This window comes from Cottoperca gobio, chromosome 2 (assembly GCF_900634415.1).
Source record: "Cottoperca gobio chromosome 2, fCotGob3.1, whole genome shotgun sequence".
Taxonomy (NCBI): domain Eukaryota; kingdom Metazoa; phylum Chordata; class Actinopteri; order Perciformes; family Bovichtidae; genus Cottoperca; species Cottoperca gobio.
This window is the reverse complement of record NC_041356.1, coordinates 487442-504210: the sequence shown is the minus strand read 5'-3', so window position 1 is coordinate 504210 and position 16769 is coordinate 487442. Positions and strand designations below refer to the sequence as shown.

At 42.3% G+C, this 16769-nt stretch overlaps 1 protein-coding gene across 1 annotated transcript; it reads left to right on the top strand.

Moving 5' to 3' along the window:
* The first annotated feature begins 3555 nt into the window (after positions 1-3555).
* On the top strand, positions 3556-15579 carry ube3a (ubiquitin protein ligase E3A). Its single transcript, XM_029445417.1, has 11 exons — positions 3556-3862; positions 4542-4586; positions 5432-5736; positions 5869-7118; positions 7232-7376; positions 9099-9304; positions 9389-9553; positions 9910-10065; positions 10166-10239; positions 10517-10660; positions 12084-15579. The coding sequence occupies exons 1-11, from the start codon at positions 3786-3788 to the stop codon at positions 12202-12204; spliced, it is 2688 nt and encodes an 895-aa protein (XP_029301277.1). The 5' UTR covers positions 3556-3785; the 3' UTR covers positions 12205-15579.
* Positions 15580-16769: the final 1190 nt, after the last annotated feature.

Genomic DNA, 16769 nt, shown 5'->3' with positions numbered 1-16769 from the left:
GAAGTATATTGAAGTCACCCATTCATCAATTATTTTACTGCAAGACATCCTTTTGGAGGTAGTTTGATTGAAGTACAGCAGTAGCAAAGATACAATTGGTTTGTCATTACTAAACCATACATGTTCTGTAGGCATGGTTTTCGTAATTTTAATAGCCATGGTTTACAGTTGTTAGTCTGCTTCCTTACCGACTGTAAAAAAGTGCAAACCCCAAACACCACATATTATCTTCCCGTTAAAAAGTTAGTATAAAGTTATTACATTCTCCTGGATGGCAGCCATCTTGGATATCTGGGTCAAAACTACATAATATCATCAAACTAACAAGCAGGTGGGACATGGTCTGCAATGATTCACAGCTACATGTTTCTTTTGTTGTGTAGTTCCAGGCTTTCATTAATGCTTTGCACCCCTCCTGCTCTACGTGCAGTCTATTTAAGGACTTCCAGGTTGCCCAATCAAGGTCATGACCACTGGCAAGGCATTCAGTGGGTGTGATTCCTCTGTCCAATCATTTAGGAGCTTGGGGTGTCACATTTTTGTTCCTTGTTTCTTGTTTGGTCATCTGGAAGGGAAGGACCATATGCACAAAGCCGGTTCTAGATTTTAGTTTGTGTAGAGGTGCTGCATGGCCATGGAAGGGGTGCTTGGGGTCAAGCCCTTGCGTTCGTTGCTCGTCTTGGTCGTAACGGCCAGATGTGGGGGAGGGGGGACTGTTAACCAGTTTGCTCAGTAAGTTATTGTGATTGTTTACCTTGGCTTTGGTGTTCTGAAGATGGTTCTTGAAAGTAAGTGTTCTGTCTAGTGTACCGCCAAGATACACAGGATGGGGACACTAAATTATTTTTTTGCATTCCTGTTTCGGACATGGAAGCTGCATAGTCTGGTTGAGTGTTGAGTGAGAAGAGTGTTCTTCTAATAGCTTGACATTTCTTGAAGAACACTTTCAAGGAAGGACTCAATCTTCTAGAAGTCTTTTTGTTGGGTGGTGATGCAGAGGTCATCTGCGTAGATGAAACGCTGGCATTCTGGGGGTAATGGCTGATCGTTTGTGTAGATATTGAAAAGGAGGGGAGCCAGTATGCTACATTGAGGTAGGCCATTTTTGGGGGATTTCATTTGCTCCTCTGGTTGTTCAACTGGACATATAAGCGCCTGTTGTTAAGGAGTCTTTTAATGACTTGGCACAGGTCGAGGTTACTAGTCATGTCCAGTAGTTGCTTGACCATTTTATGGTGCTAGCCTTTGTTGTGCTCAAATCCAGTGTGTTGGGTGATATATATCCAGCCAGGGCTTGGTCTTTGGTCAGTTTGGAGTTTATAAGTGCCGTGAGGCATTGAAAAAAAAGCCTCTTGCTCTAGCTTGTAGGTGATGCAGAGAGCGAGATGGGCCGAAATCTTTGTGGGGAGGATGGGTTGAGGGATTACGACGACCTTGGTCTTTCTCCAGGAAGGTGAGATTGTTTTCTGTGTCATACATGAATACAGTATTTCTAGGTGATATGTCTTTACGGTGCCCGTGTGTTGGCTCCCACAGCACAAGTTTGCTGGCTGGCAGCTCTTGGTGTCTCTGGCAGTGACCTGCCAGCCTCATTCTCCTGACCGCTGTTTTGTCACCCACCCTTAGCGCCCCCCCATACAAGTGCGTGTTGGTAACATGCTCATCCTTGTTGACCTGATGACACTGATGTGACAGAGATGACTTGGCAACCGTGATGGTTTCCCAGTGGTCTTCGGTGCTGTTGGTGCAGACTTTTTCGACCTTAAGTTTTGGTCTGCTGATCCATCTGATTTATGATGGAACTATCTCCAGGAACATTAGATGAATATGAAGTTAGTTATAAGGGCATTTTCAGACAGAGGTGTACAGAATTTGCCCTATTGCATTAATAATAATAATAATAATAATAATAATAATAATAATAATAATAATAATAATAAAAATAAATTGTATTTGTAAAGCACCTTTCAAAGATAAAAGCAATCTCAAGGTGCTCAAAGGTCAAATTATGTTGTCCTCAGTGTCATGAAAATGTGACTGGTAAATAGATTATACAGTACTCTTTACAATGATATATGATTTCCTGATATTCTGTGCAGATTACACTATTTTATACTGACTCAATGTGTAAAAATTGCAAGAAAACATGGAACATTATAATGATGGAGGGGATGAAAAATAAGTGATAACATATAGAAAGCTACCATTGCTGCAACGCCATCATGCATTTTCCAACACTAGGGACATATACCTTTAAAAAGAATCACTATGACACATGGTCCTTCCAAATTGGCACAACCAACCTCCTGGCTCATGGACTAATATGGTTGTATAGCCTATAGAGAGACATTAACCTTGTCTCTGGTGATTGATGTGAATGTCCTCCTTGATCTTTCCATGATGATTCCTGGTCCACAACCTTTGACCTACTCCCAGTGGATGCTGTGGGTGTTTTTGGTCTGGTATTCACAGACAGCTGCTGTTGTCTAGTTGAAACAGGGTTCCCCACGCATTTTCCAACAGCATGAAGCTGAATCAGGTGCCTGTTTTCCTTGGAAGCTGATGCTGTTTGCTTCTTGCGTTCATTCAGTCTCTTGGTCAGGGTCCTTACTGTTTTACTGATGAATGTTTCCCACAGCTGTCACATGTGATGTTCTGACAGTCAAGACATGTAAGGGGAGCTTCTGGTGGTCCCTGTTGATTTAGCAGAGTCCCTTTTAGTATAAAGTCAGGTTGTGATTCTCATCATCCACTCCTTGTATCTGTTGGCCCAGTGTGTCCAACAGATGGGTGGTCCTCACTTGAAAAGGTTCGACTATACAACAGAATGACAGATACTTAATAATGGTCTAAAAAGTGAATATTTAAATTCTTATGTCATCAACTTACACAGACTGATCAACTTACACAGATATCATGATTGCATCAAAATCTCAAAGGGTGGGTATGATGAAATACAACCTGGAGGGCTTCGTTCCTTACATGTAGCCTAATTCATATTTCTCATTTGGTTGCATTTGGGGCTTCCCTATAAATTTGCATTGCATTATGGACAAGTAAGACGAGTCACCAAAATGTGTGTGAATAAAGCGTTCAGTCTGAATACACATTCAGAATGCAGGGGTGGACGTGTTTCTATTGTACGTATTGTTGAGTTTGTGTTTTGTACTGTCTCTTTTGTATTTGTTGTTCAGTTTTATGTATGTTAAAGGCCAATCTGGGGACGTGCATTTTAAATGAGCTCAGGCTATAAATGCTTTGGTGTGAGGCAATAAATATTTCTACATACAGTAGGCTACTTGTCCCAAAACAAATACACATTAAATAGAACAAATTATATAATATACTAAGTATATAATATAATATTTAATATAATATCATACCATAATATACATATATGCTGTATAAATATATAGTATATACAATGCATATATATTTCTTTTTATTCTCTAGTGCTCCGTTAGCTATGGTACAGCCAAGGTGTATAATGATATGTTGAGTCCAGTTCCTTGTAGCATTATGATCCATTCCAGCAGGTCTTTTAGCTAGAACGCATTGCATTGTGGGATGTGGGTTTATGGAGAAGTCAAGATGGCTGTGAACCTCAGGCAGAGGAAAGAGCCTGCAGTTGAAAGGCCGTGAATTAAGTTTTGTATAAAAGATCCATCGTTGCTGCCCGTTAAGACTTAAACCATCGTGCTGTTGAAGTTGCTGCTAACCTGTGAAGGACTTGATACATTCACAGACAGCAACACAATAACAAACAACTGAGGAGAAAGTCTCGTATGAATTCCGACGAGAAGGAGGACTGTGAGTGTGCGCCACCACAGGCCGAGACTAGCCCCGCAGGAGGACCATATAGGTGGGGACGCCAACAGGAAAGTGTCGGGGATGCTAGGAGAATCACTGAAAGTGATAGCTAGATGTATCTGGGAGCTCTGTGGATGCTATTACTCTGTTGTTTTTATAAATATAATCAGGCAAAGTTCATAGCAAGCATTGTCTGATTAAAAAGTGAGAATTGTTATTACTTTGGAAACGCCAGTTGTGAATTAATAACGTTAATAGTTGAAATAAGGCCAGCGGGCTAGCTAGTTCTTGCTATATTAGCTTGCTAAGTCAGCGTGAGGATGTTAAGATCCCTGTCATTCCTCCTAACGTTACTTGACTAGCCATGTTGCTTTTCGGGTGGAATATAGGGTTTGGTTAACCGGTTATTTTGACAACCATTAATGTTTACAACGTAAGCTTATTAATTATGGCTTCACATTTAGCAGAATAAACTGAATGTGGCCCAAATCACTGTAAGGCTATCCTGGTTCTACAAGACACTGACTCTAATGCTGCTTCTTTTTGTGTGTGCTAGCATGTCATTTTCTCATCGTTCCTGGCGCACTTAATATGTGCATGAAAATTATGTTTGAATATTTCCCGGTGCAACCAACAGAGAGGCAAAAGTATCTATTGTAATTATCATGTCAATGCAACAGAGTGTGACCTCTGCTGTAGTTCTCATTGTTATTGTCTGTTTGTTGAATTAGAGAATACGAGGAGCCTGAAATAGAAAACCCAGAAGCAAGCCGAATGTAAGTTAAAGTCATTGTAAACTAGAACATACTGTATATGTGTCTGTGACTGCCACCAGCAGCACAACACACTATTCTTTTTGTCTGTTCTCACTTCTTGTTTTCCTTTCTTGTTTGATATAACCATGTTATGTGTAGGCCTATATGGTGAACACTTGGCGTGCTAATATTAAAGATGTCTTTGCTAATATAGTCTTCCAAGTTGATCCTCTTGCAGTGCATGTAGTAACATTGGGCATTGTTTATTTTGAAAAGTTTGAAAATCACTGGATTATTCGAGGAGCACAGTTCAGTTTTAAAAAACAAAACAAAAGGTTTTCATCGGCAAGAAAGAAAACTGATAGATATGGTTGAAAGCTCTGTACAAAGGTAGTGTTTTAAGAATGAACTTTTATGCTCACATTTAAGAGAGCGTTATCTAAAATGTTTTGGACAAACTGACATATCAATATTGGATTTATTTAACTCTAAAATTGATACTGGTATCAGTCTCTCAGGCTGTTACACATCCAGCTGTATTTACCAGTTGGAAAAACTCTGATTATTCTGAAAGAGCCGATATATCGCTTAATAATATAGAAGTGCTTGAGAAGGCAAAGTATGGATGCTTGGCGTCTCAATCGTTAAAGAAAGAAAACAAACATATTAATGCACAGTATTTTTTAGCACTTGCTTCATACAACTTGAGTTGTTAGATGAAAAAAACCTCTCGTTCCTAAGTCGTAACATGTGAATCGTTCTCTATACCATCCGTCTCATATTGTACTAACGGCTGTTAATGAGGAAAGAAAGTGTATTCACGCACTTACTTATAAGCTTTTGTGCTTTTGTACCTCTGAACGCAGGAAGCGAGCAGCTGCCAAACATCTAATAGAGCGCTATTACCACCAGTTAACGGAGGGCTGTGGGAATGAGTCGTGCTCCAACTCATGGTGTGCCTCATCGGTCGGCTTCAACCGCATGGATAACAACGCAGCGGCGGTCAAAGCCCTGGAGCTTTACAAGGTCAACGCTAAGCTATGTGACCCCCACCCCTCGAAGAAAGTCACCGCCTCAGCCCACCTGGACAGTAGCGCTCACAGCAACTCAGCCTCCAGCAACAGGAAGTCGAACCACAAAGATGTCCACTCTGTACGGGACAATTTCAAAGGTGAGTCAGACATCCAGGATTTACATACTGATGAATGAAATGGAGCAGAATATGCTGTTAGATAGTTTATCACTGTGGAGAATTGTCAGTTTTCTTTTCCTTTAACCATGTTATGTTTAATTTTGTATACAGATGTGAATTACCTGACAGAGGAAAAAGTGTATGAGATCTTGGACATCTGTGGAGAAAAGGAAGATTACTCGCCTCTGATCAGGGTAATAGGTAGAGTGTTCTCCAGTGCGGAGGGCCTGGTGCAGAGCTTCCGGCGGTCCAAACCTCACACTAAGGAGGAGCTCAAGTCCCTCCAAGGTAAGGATGAGGACAAGGATGAGGATGAGAAGGAGGCTGCAGCCTGTTCTGCTACAGCTATGGAGGAGGACTCCCCCGCCTCTTCATCGTCAAGGCTTGGCGAGGGATCCTCAGGCGAAAATGATGTCCAAAAGCTGGCCCCTGATGAGGTATCGGTGGACATCGAAGCTGTGCGGCGGGTGTACGAGCGCCTGCTGTCCAATGAGAAGATAGAAGCTGCCTTCCTGAATGCGCTGGTCTACCTCTCACCAAACGTAGAGTGCGATCTGACGTACCACAATGTGTATTCGAGAGACCCAAACTACCTGAACCTGTTTGTTATAGTGATGGAAAACAGCAACCTGCACAGCCCGGAGTACCTGGAGATTGCCCTCCCACAGTTCTGCAAGGCCATGAGCAAACTCCCACTGCCAGCTCAGGCCAAGCTGGCATGCTTGTGGTCGCACTACGGCGCGGAGCAAATCCAGCGCATGGTGGAGACCTTCCAGCAGCTCATTACCTACAAGGTGATCAGTAACGAGTTCAACAGCCGCAACCTCGTCAACGATGATGACGCAGTGGTGGCGGCCACCAAGTGCTTGAAGATCGTCTACTATGCAAACGTGCTGGGCGGCGACCTCGACATGGAGCACAACGAGGACGAGGACGAGGAGCCTATCCCAGAGTCCAGCGAGCTCACCCTGCAGGAGCTGCTGGGCGAGGAACGGCGGAACAAGAAGGGCCCTCGGGTGGACCCGCTGGAGACGGAGTTGGGGATCCGCACCAACGATTGCAGACGGCCGCTCATTGCCTTTGAGGAGTTTGTCAATGAGCCTCTAAACGAGGTGCTGGAGATGGACAAGGACTACACTTTCTTCAAGGTTGAAACTGAAAACAAGTTTTCCTTTATGACCTGCCCTTTCATCCTGAATGCCGTCACAAAGAACCTGGGTCTGTACTACGACAACCGCATCCGCATGTACAGCGAGCGGCGTATTACTGTGCTCTACAGTTTGGTGCAGGGTCAGCAGCTCAACCCCTACCTGAGGCTCAAAGTGCGCCGTGACCACATCATTGACGACGCTCTGGTCAGGGTATGTGTGTGCCAGTTCAATACACAGAATTATTATTAGTACCTCTTTATTTAATACCTTTTGGTTTGGTTTAAAACACATTTCACTGATCTGTCTCTGTTGTGTCTCTGTAGCTGGAAATGATAGCAATGGAGAATCCTGCAGACTTGAAGAAGCAGCTGTATGTGGAGTTTGAAGGAGAGCAAGGTGTTGATGAAGGAGGAGTTTCCAAAGAGTTCTTCCAGCTGGTGGTGGAGGAGATCTTCAACCCAGATATTGGTGAGAAAATGCACAACACACTTCCAGATGCCATACGCCTGATTTTAAAAAATAATAATAAATACAAATAAATAAATACAATAATAATTAAATAAAAAAATAAAAAAAACTTTTAAATATAGCGTCATACATAAGACAGATGTAGCACATGTGGGCTTTAGTGATACATCTGGAAATATTGGTGGACACTCAAGTGGGAATCACTATCGATTTTCCTGTTCTTTCCAGCGTGCGAACAGGGCAAACGGGCAGGTGTTTAGACTCTATCTGGACTTCACCTGCAATGGGCTGTCGGGGTTTACCGGTTGGGTAGAACTCGGTACATTGGGTACTGCACAGGCTGTACTGTAGAAACAAACAAAATACACTTATTCACAGTTCTGATAAGTGTCGTCTGTAAAATGAACAATGGCTCTGTTCTATTCAAGTGTCCCGTCCTGACGGTGAACTAGGGCTGTCAAAAACTATGTTTGAATATTCATTAAAAAAACCCATATAGGTTTGAACTATTGGAAATTCTATTTTTGCAAATTCTGTCCTAACTGGCAGTGAGCCGTTTTGAACTGATGCTGGATCTTTTCAGGTTTGGGTATCATTTTTATGTCATCGATTCTGGTTCTTAACAGTTCTTGATTTTGAGTCTTTTGAGGGGGTCCAAACAAGTCACATGCTTATTTCACAGAAAAAAATACATATTTACACAATTCCTATTCTCAATTCACGGCCTTGCCGAGACTTAATAATCTTCCTTCCTAAAACCCCAAATGTATGGCTTTGCACAGCGTTATCCAGTCCAGGAAGAACCGTTAAGCACAACCAACATTATTATTACATTGTTTTCTTGGAATTTTGGATTTGGTTCTAATTTAGAAGAGAGTTTGGGTTCCAGCCCTAACTGATTCGTGTCATTCGGGTTGTTGACCTCTTCCTCTTTCAGATTGACCTCACGTTTCATCATCTTTAGTTAATGAAAGCGACGTTGTGCGACTCATGTAGTGCGTTGCATTCAGTGTGCGTGAGGCAGACAACTGCATGAGCAATGCTTTTTTTTTTGCAATCAAATATAAATCTTCATATGCATAAAAAGAAAATGTATATATATTTCTATTAATTATAATATATAAATAATAATACATTCTTTTATTATTTCCAATACATATTAAAATTTAGAATATTTGTTGACGGCCCACCTGCGAGCCAGCATGTGATGTCCTCAGTGTTTGTTTGTGACAAAGAAAAAAACGTTATATTTTTTATTTAAAAACTAGAATTTTTTAGCAATTTCATTCCCAATTCAGAGCCCCTCTTCGAAAATAAATAAAGTGCAACCAGTTAACACAGTTCTATTAAACTGGACTGGTGACTAATATACGTGTCAGAAGTTTGAGGATTTGTGCTTCAGGTTCCTGCTTCCTCCTCTCTATAGATGTTGGTATTTCTTTTTGAAAAATTCAGCATTTATTGCTCCAGACTTGTCTCCTAATTACAGTGTAAATGTCAAGTCTGATGTTTTACCCATGAAGCTCATGTTGTCTCTCCTGCCTTTCCTGTGTTCACTGGATGGCAGCAGATGACGCGGTGCCACAGTGTGCTTCATGTGTAGTTTAGTCGTCTTTAGCATTCAGCACCACAGTTCTTCTAATCATCAACATTCAGGGGACCGCACTATATATAGTTATACATGCATAATAATTCACTTATTTTTTTCTTGTCCTCCTGCAGGCATGTTCACATACGACGAGCGCACCAAACTGTTTTGGTTCAATCCGTCATCCTTTGAGAATGAGGGCCAGTACACTCTGATTGGCATTGTTCTCGGCCTGGCCATCTATAACAACTGTATCCTGGACGTCCACTTCCCTATGGTGGTCTACAGGAAGCTGATGGGCAAGAAAGGGACTTTCAGGGACTTGGCTGATGCCAACCCGGTAAGAACTAGCTCATCAAATGTCATCCGAGTAGATGAGCGACGCTAAATGTGATCTCTGACTGTACTGAACTGTGTTGGAAAGGTTCTGTACCAGAGTCTGAAGGAGCTGTTGGAGTACGAGGGCAGCGTGGAGGAGGACATGATGATCACGTTCCAGATTTCCCACACAGACCTGTTCGGGAACCCACTCATGTATGACTTAAGGGAAAACGGGGACAAGATTCCAGTCACAAATGAAAACAGAAAGGTAAGACAACCAGATATTTTCAAACGGTATGGAAACCTTTTTCTTCAGGTCTGTCCCTGAGACTAGAATCTAATTTTCTGCCACGGCATTAGCAGGACCTGCTAATAATAATAATAATAATAATAATAATAATAATAATAATAATGCTCATAAATGATCATGATGCACAGCTAATGTCAGCTCTTGTGTTCTTTAGTCTTAGTCCTGTGTCAAACCTCATCCTGTATTCATTTAGTCATGTCGCCGATATGGCGTGCAACACAGGAAACAGAACTGCTGAATTGGGGGAATAACGTCCATAGTATTTTAAGTTTTTATCTTTTAAACTATATTTTGCTCTGGTCTGTTTTCATCAGGAGTTTGTGGCTCAGTATGCAGAGTACATGCTGAACAAAAGTGTGGAGAAGCAGTTCAAAGCCTTCAGGAGAGGCTTCCACATGGTCACCAACGAGTCTCCGCTCAAATACCTGTTCAGACCAGAGGAAATTGAGCTGCTCATCTGTGGAAGCAGGGTGAGATTTACTAACACACATTTGAACATGTTAGAAAGTCATTTTACATTTTTTGCTTAAATGTCCATCCCTTTTGTTTTTTGTCTTTGTGACACTGCAGAACCTGGACTTCCTGGCACTTGAAGAAACAACAGAATATGACGGAGGCTACAACAGAGATTCTCGAATCATCAAGTAAGAACTTGTGTGTGTGTGTGTGTGTGTGTGTGTGTGTGTGTTTGTAGGTACAGTACGTGCTCATAAACTGTGAATAGGGTTTGAATGCTTACCTAATGGTAAAGCCCCCCCGACCTTTGACACAGATGGTCAGGATTATGTGTTTTCTAGTATCATTTATTAACATGCTCTGGTAAAAGCCACACTAGCGCCGCTAGAGGTCAACTTTTAATACAAGTTAAATGTATAACACACTTGATGAACTGACTGTCCGGGATGTGTGTCTGCGTCGCAGGGAGTTTTGGGAGACGTTGCACTCGTTCGGGGAGGAGCAGAAGCGCTTCTTTCTTCAGTTCACCACCGGCACTGACAGAGCACCCGTGGGTGGGCTGGGCAAACTGAAGATGATCATTGCCAAGAACGGCCCCGACACCGACAGGTGAGCCTCCTCCGTCCATCGTGCTTCTTCCTCTAACGTACTCATGTGATGTTTATGCAGTGAAGCGCTCACTTGCGCTGGCAGTGGGTGGTGGGGAGTCCTACAGCATAGGCTTTATTTGTATTTAAGTCCCCCATTAATCACCATTGCACTAGAGTAGGGTTGGGAACCTTTTTCCTATCAAGGGCCATTTCAATTTTTACAACATCCTTCGAGGGCCGAACTAATTATATAAATATAACCTCTGCTAAAGATTTTAAGACATTTCTGTTTTATCTTTCCATGTTTTGCTCTGCAGAGAGCTGCTTGTTGGGCCAAACTCCGACAAAGAGCGCTAACTTTATCCAAACAGCTCGTGCAGTTTGACATGTTTCGTGCCGCTCAAGATTATTTTTCATCACTCTCGTCCATTTCTCCTGGAAAGTGCGACATTCCGCATCCACCTTTCTCTTTGTTACACTCGCCATGACACGTTCCGCTCGTGTTGTGTTCAAGGACCCTGAAGTTGGAGTTGATTTTTTGCGTGTTTTTATGAATTAGCTTGAGGTTCCCCACCTCTTCACTAAAGGATCATACGTGTATTATATGTGATCAGGCTGTGTTGAGCTTTGATAATATTCTTTACATCGTCTCACTTTGTTGCACAATCGGCGGTGTTTCCATGTTGTTTAGGTAGTGACTGTGAGACCACTGCCATGCTGCCGCTGTATTTTTCATGGGGACGGTGTGTGTGTGTGTGTGTGTGTGTGTGTGTGTGTGTGTGTGTGTGTGTGTGTGTGTGTGTGTGTGTGTGTGTGTGTGTGTGTGTGTGTGTGTGTGTGTGTGTGTGTGTGTGTGTGTGTGTGTGTTAGGAAATTGTGATAGGCTTTAATTTTTATGGACCAAATGATTTTATAAAGAAAATAAATGGTATTAAGAACATTGACAGATTAAGCAATAATGGACATGCTACTTTAATGATCAATCAGGGCTTCATTGTTTTGATTTGAGTGCCTCAGTTCATTCTGTACACTTTGTTCTGCACTGATTCCCCAAAGCTTTTGTTCTGAGCCTTGTTAGCTCAACAAGATCATGTTGCCCTTAGTGATGAAGGTTGAGTGCTGATTGGATGAGAGAGACGTGTTTCTAAAGATATCTTGGTGGGCTGCTCTGGAGCTAGAGCGGTCATCCACTACCAGAAGGTCGCTGGTTTGATCCCTGGCCCCTGCAGTGCACATGTCCAAGTGTCCTTGTGTGTGTATGAGTGTTTATCACTCCTGATGAGCAGGTGGTACCTTATATGGTAGTGTGTGTGTGTGAATGTTGGCGCTATATGAATGCAGTCCATCTACAGGAGTCCAAGCATGTTCCTTAATGGCTTTTTCTGTTTGATGTGTGCAGACTGTCCAAAAGTGACCGGCATTGTGTTGTTTTGTCTCGGCAGGTTACCGACGTCTCACACTTGCTTTAACGTGCTGCTGCTGCCGGAGTACAGCTGCAGGGAGAAGCTGAAGGAGAGACTGCTGAAAGCCATCACCTATGCCAAAGGGTTTGGCATGCTCTGAGCCTCTGCGCCACACACACACACACACACACACACTCTCACACACTCACACACACACACACACACACACACACACACACACACACACACACACACACACACACACACACACGCACAGTAACACGGACTCCTTCTCAGACAGCCCATCAAACCCCTTTCCCAAACGCCTCTCCTTTTATCAGACGCCATCTAAAAGGTGACAGGAAGACAGACCAGAGTATGTTTTGAGGAAGTCCTTAATGAAAGAGGAGAAATGGTTCCAATAGAGCGCTCCAGTAGTTCTTCTACTGTACCTGCAACATCCCACATCAGTCATTGTAAGCACAGAGACCTCCTGATCAAAGTACCCACACACGTCCACATTATGTGAATGTGCAGCAGTCTCCCCGTCTTTTTTCTTTTCTTTTTCTTTTTTTTATATATGTACAGAGAAGATCATTTTCGCTATTATTATTTATTTTAAGGTTAAAATGGGTTATATTTCATGCCTGCCTGTTGCGATAGCTTCCCTACTCGGGGAAAGGGGGAGGGTTACTATTAAGCTATGTACATTTGGGACAATTAATTAACAAGTCAATATAAATCCCAGATATTGAACAAAAATGTGTTAAAGTTGACGGAGAAAAGCTAGTTTTAGAGTAGTCTTGTCTACAAAATATTGTATTCCCCACATCAGAAAGAGCTCTCGCTGACCATTCCACTCACAGCCTCAGCTATTGTTCCTACCAGGTCCATGTTGATGTTTGATTAGGTAAGCATTTAGAAAGCCATTAAGTCCAAAATGGCACATGGTTTTGTTTTTTTTGGGCCTTTTTTTTCCCCTTAGGGTGGGGGGTGGTTGGGGGGGGGGGGGCACCGCAGGTTAGACTACAATCTTGTCAGAGCTGTGTAAGTGCACTTAGACATTTTCAGAATGTTTGTTTTCTGGCCACAGGTCGCCACGATTGTTTGAAGCATTTTTATTTCCATGTCTTCCTGTGTTGACGATTCTAAATAAAACAGTATTTATATATTCGTGCGGTTGGAACTACGGGGTTTCGGAGGATGTACACGTGTAGACCAGTCACTGATGATGCCCTCTGAAGCTCTTCTTGTGCCGACCTATACAGTCAGTGGATAGGTGGAGCCCCAGCGAGCACTTTGTGTTATTGATGTTCTGGCTCCGTCTCGTGAAGAGACACTGAGTCTCCGTTCAACACAACCTCCTGTCGAGAGGGCAGCGTGTACATTATCGCTGACCTAGCTTTGTGATCCAAGTCTCCGGCTGTGGTTACACCTGTCATTAAAATACAACATGCGTCTTCTGACGGCTCTAAGTGCCGCTGGGCGAGGACCGTAGTCTTAAACACAATCTGTCAAACTGCAACTGCAGGGTCAGTCAATCCTGAAGCCACTGAGTTGAAATGTTGACAGAGAACTGGACATTTCACCTTTTTGAGAAGACATCAAGCTACCAGAGTGTAGCGTCCCGTGGAGCGTAGCTCAAAGACTGCAAAAACAATTAATCTGGCTGTGTAGAAGAATGCATCCACCATTGTATCTTTGTGGTTTAACATATGTAGCAAGCTGTCCAGTCTTTGTTCTAAGCTCGGCTAAACATCCGTACGTCTGTACTGAATGCACAGAAAAGATCAGGACTGTGTGGACAAATGATTTAAAAATAAAATGGACACATCTGAAATGCATTGTGCAAATCCAGTAACTCTGGTGAGTGTTGTTTTATACACGTATATACACACAGACATGACGGCCAACCTTTTAGGAAACGTGCTTTTCAAAATCTGAATTATTTCTAGCAGTTCGTGCATCAATTGGCGTAAACGCTTGCACATTACTTTTTGTCCACGTTAGATCCACAGTGAAGACTTCTACTTAAACTTCACTACCAGACAAATAACACAGACAATACAGACATTCATTGTGATGGATTACACAACAAAAGTCTGCCTCTAGATTTTTATACCAGGCGGACGTTAATGGATGCCAGTAACTGTGAAACATAGACCCAGAAATCCCAAACTATAGCATACATTTGAACCCAGTAATCAACGATGTAAAGTATACACTGTAACGTACAAACGCACTGGTTTTTGGTTAACCCTTTATCTAAGGAGCTTTCAACTACATCCCATATTCCCAAAGAGTGGGGGGGGGGGGTTAACACCTGACTCTGGTCTTTGGCGTAAAACGTGAATGTCCTCCCAAGATCTTTCTCCGGCTGTTTCGACTTAATGTCAAGTACCATCAACTGACTGAACACCAGAAACCGGACGACACCAACTGTCGGTGAACTTCTGACCAAAGCCAATCGCACCATGCACTGGGAAGAGGTCAAAGGTCATGGACCAGGAGTAGGTGGACGGCAGGAGAAAGATCAAGCAGGACCTTCACATCTGACACCAGATCTTTGAAACAGAGACGGAGGTTACTATCGAGTCCCAAATGTTGTCATTGGTGTGGTCGTGTAATCACACCTGAGCCAGCTCCATGACAACTGAGAACTCCATCCACTGATGAAAACCAAGGAGTTGTGGTTGAAAGCTGCCGCAAACTAGTAATTGGACCCTAAGATTATTATTTTTTTTGTCAAGATCCAAATAATTAAAAACCACTTTGATATATTCAGAGCTAGTCGGGGACGACAACAGCCTCTGACGAGTCGTTGAGGGCGGGTGTGTGTTGTATGTGACTTCTCTACATGAGATTGCTGCTGTCTTAGTGACGTGTCTGCAAGAGGATCTCATTTTAGTTCTAACTGCTCAGCCTGTGAGTGTGAGGGAGCCCACAACATGCCACTAAAGCAGAGCTCAGACCCCGCAGGTACACAGAAACCCCGAGCCACGCTTTCTGTCCCCATTGCTCTTACGTTCTCATCGTCATGGTTTCAGCCGGACCTGGGCAGAATGATGTTGGAGAATACTTTTTCTTGCTTGTTTTTGAGCCTTCATTGGAGTCACTTTGGACAGTACATGGGAGTGCCTGGACAGTGGACTGTGTTAGAGTCACTATAGCATACTGTATGTTTAACAGCTTAGCTGGCATTGTTACACTGCAGTAACCTCAATCCTGTGGAACTCTGTGTCGGTTCAAAGGTTAAGGATGACTTCCAACTGATTTTTCTTTTTGCGCCCAGGTCTGGTTTCAGCTGTTTAACATCACTCTGTAACTCTCTTTTGTAATGCTGAAGATGCTGCTCACGTGGACGTGTGAAGGTAAAGGAGAAAGGTCAACCTGATCTTGGGAAGCGAAGCGGTTTTTCATCAACTGATTTGACTTAACAGTTCCACTCTAAAAGATACAAACTGATGAAAGGCTACAAGTATTCAGTGTTGTGAAAACATGCTAAATAAAGATGACCGCTTTTTTCCAACTTGTATTGCCTTTATAATCCTGATTTGAGTCTGCAGGTTCTTTTTGTTGTTTATTGTTGATCCCATTATAGTTCAGGAATAGAACTCTCTCGCAAAGCTTCTGTCATTAAACTGTTTATTTACCTCAGGAACATTAAAGGTTAGGCTAGCTGCTCTGTGAAGCTGCACGCGCCGAGACCAACAATGTGATAACACTTTTAACATGCTGATCTGTAGCAGGTAGTGGTTACCATGTTAGCATGCTAATGTTTGCTAGTTATTAGGACATAAACCAGACTGAACTTTTAAATGGTTGATGGCGCTTAGATGATAATTTGGGGGATCACAAGTTATTACGATTCATCCTGAGGCGGACATGGATACCTGTAGTGTTCCAAATTTCATATCAGTTAAAAGTCACATTTACATTTCAAATATCTGATCTGTAAAGCTAGGAGTTAAAATGTGAAAGCAATGCACCTTTCTGGCCTTCGAAGTAGCTTCTTGGGCTCCAACTTAAATAGTTCTGTGCTCAATAGACAGAAAATGCCCCCGAAGTGGGATTAAAGGTTGACGGACTGACTTCAAATCAATTTATTCAAAACAGTCCTTTAAAAACACCCAGGAAACAAATATCACAAATAAAAATGAAAACAGTATTTCTTTTAATCATGTACTTGTTACATTTGGGTTGGAGTAACTGCGTTCTACTGAAGAACTGCGTAAAGGGACGGTGGGATTACAAGTTATTTTGCAGATTGCTTTAAATAAACAGCATTGACAAAAATGCAAAGCTACGGTTGTGCGTCATTCAAATGACGGGTGCAAAAATGAGACAAACTTTTAGTTCTGAGACAAAATTGGAACTTTTTTTAATGCTTTCTGTTCCTCAGTACAAACTTTTTTTTATTCAACAATAATTCTCAATTGTGTCACACAAAACGCTGTAATGGAACTTTGCCTGAAGATATTGGTACAAAAATAAATGATGAAAGAACAGCTGTTTAAAGAACATACTGTCAAAGTATTCTACCCTATTGTGGTACCAGACAGTAGAGACAATTCAGTTGGTACCTATAAAGTATTGAGTTACCCAGTCCACTGAATGTCTGTTTATGAGAATGCAACCTCTCTATTTGACCATTTATGGGATTAATAAATGGTGTCCAGTTGCTGGTCATAATGCCATTTGGTATGTACAGAGTCCTACAGTACC

What these genes read in the sequence shown, in the direction of transcription:
- ube3a (XM_029445417.1), top strand. Translation starts at nt 3,786, where the DNA reads ATGAATTCCGACGAGAAGGAGGACTGTGAGTGTGCGCCACCACAGGCC. An exon ending in TGTACGGGACAATTTCAAAG is followed by an intron (nt 5,737 to 5,868) that starts GTGAGTCAGACA and finishes TTTTGTATACAG; the next exon opens with ATGTGAATTACCTGACAGAG. An exon ending in TTGACGACGCTCTGGTCAGG is followed by an intron (nt 7,119 to 7,231) that starts GTATGTGTGTGC and finishes GTGTCTCTGTAG; the next exon opens with CTGGAAATGATAGCAATGGA.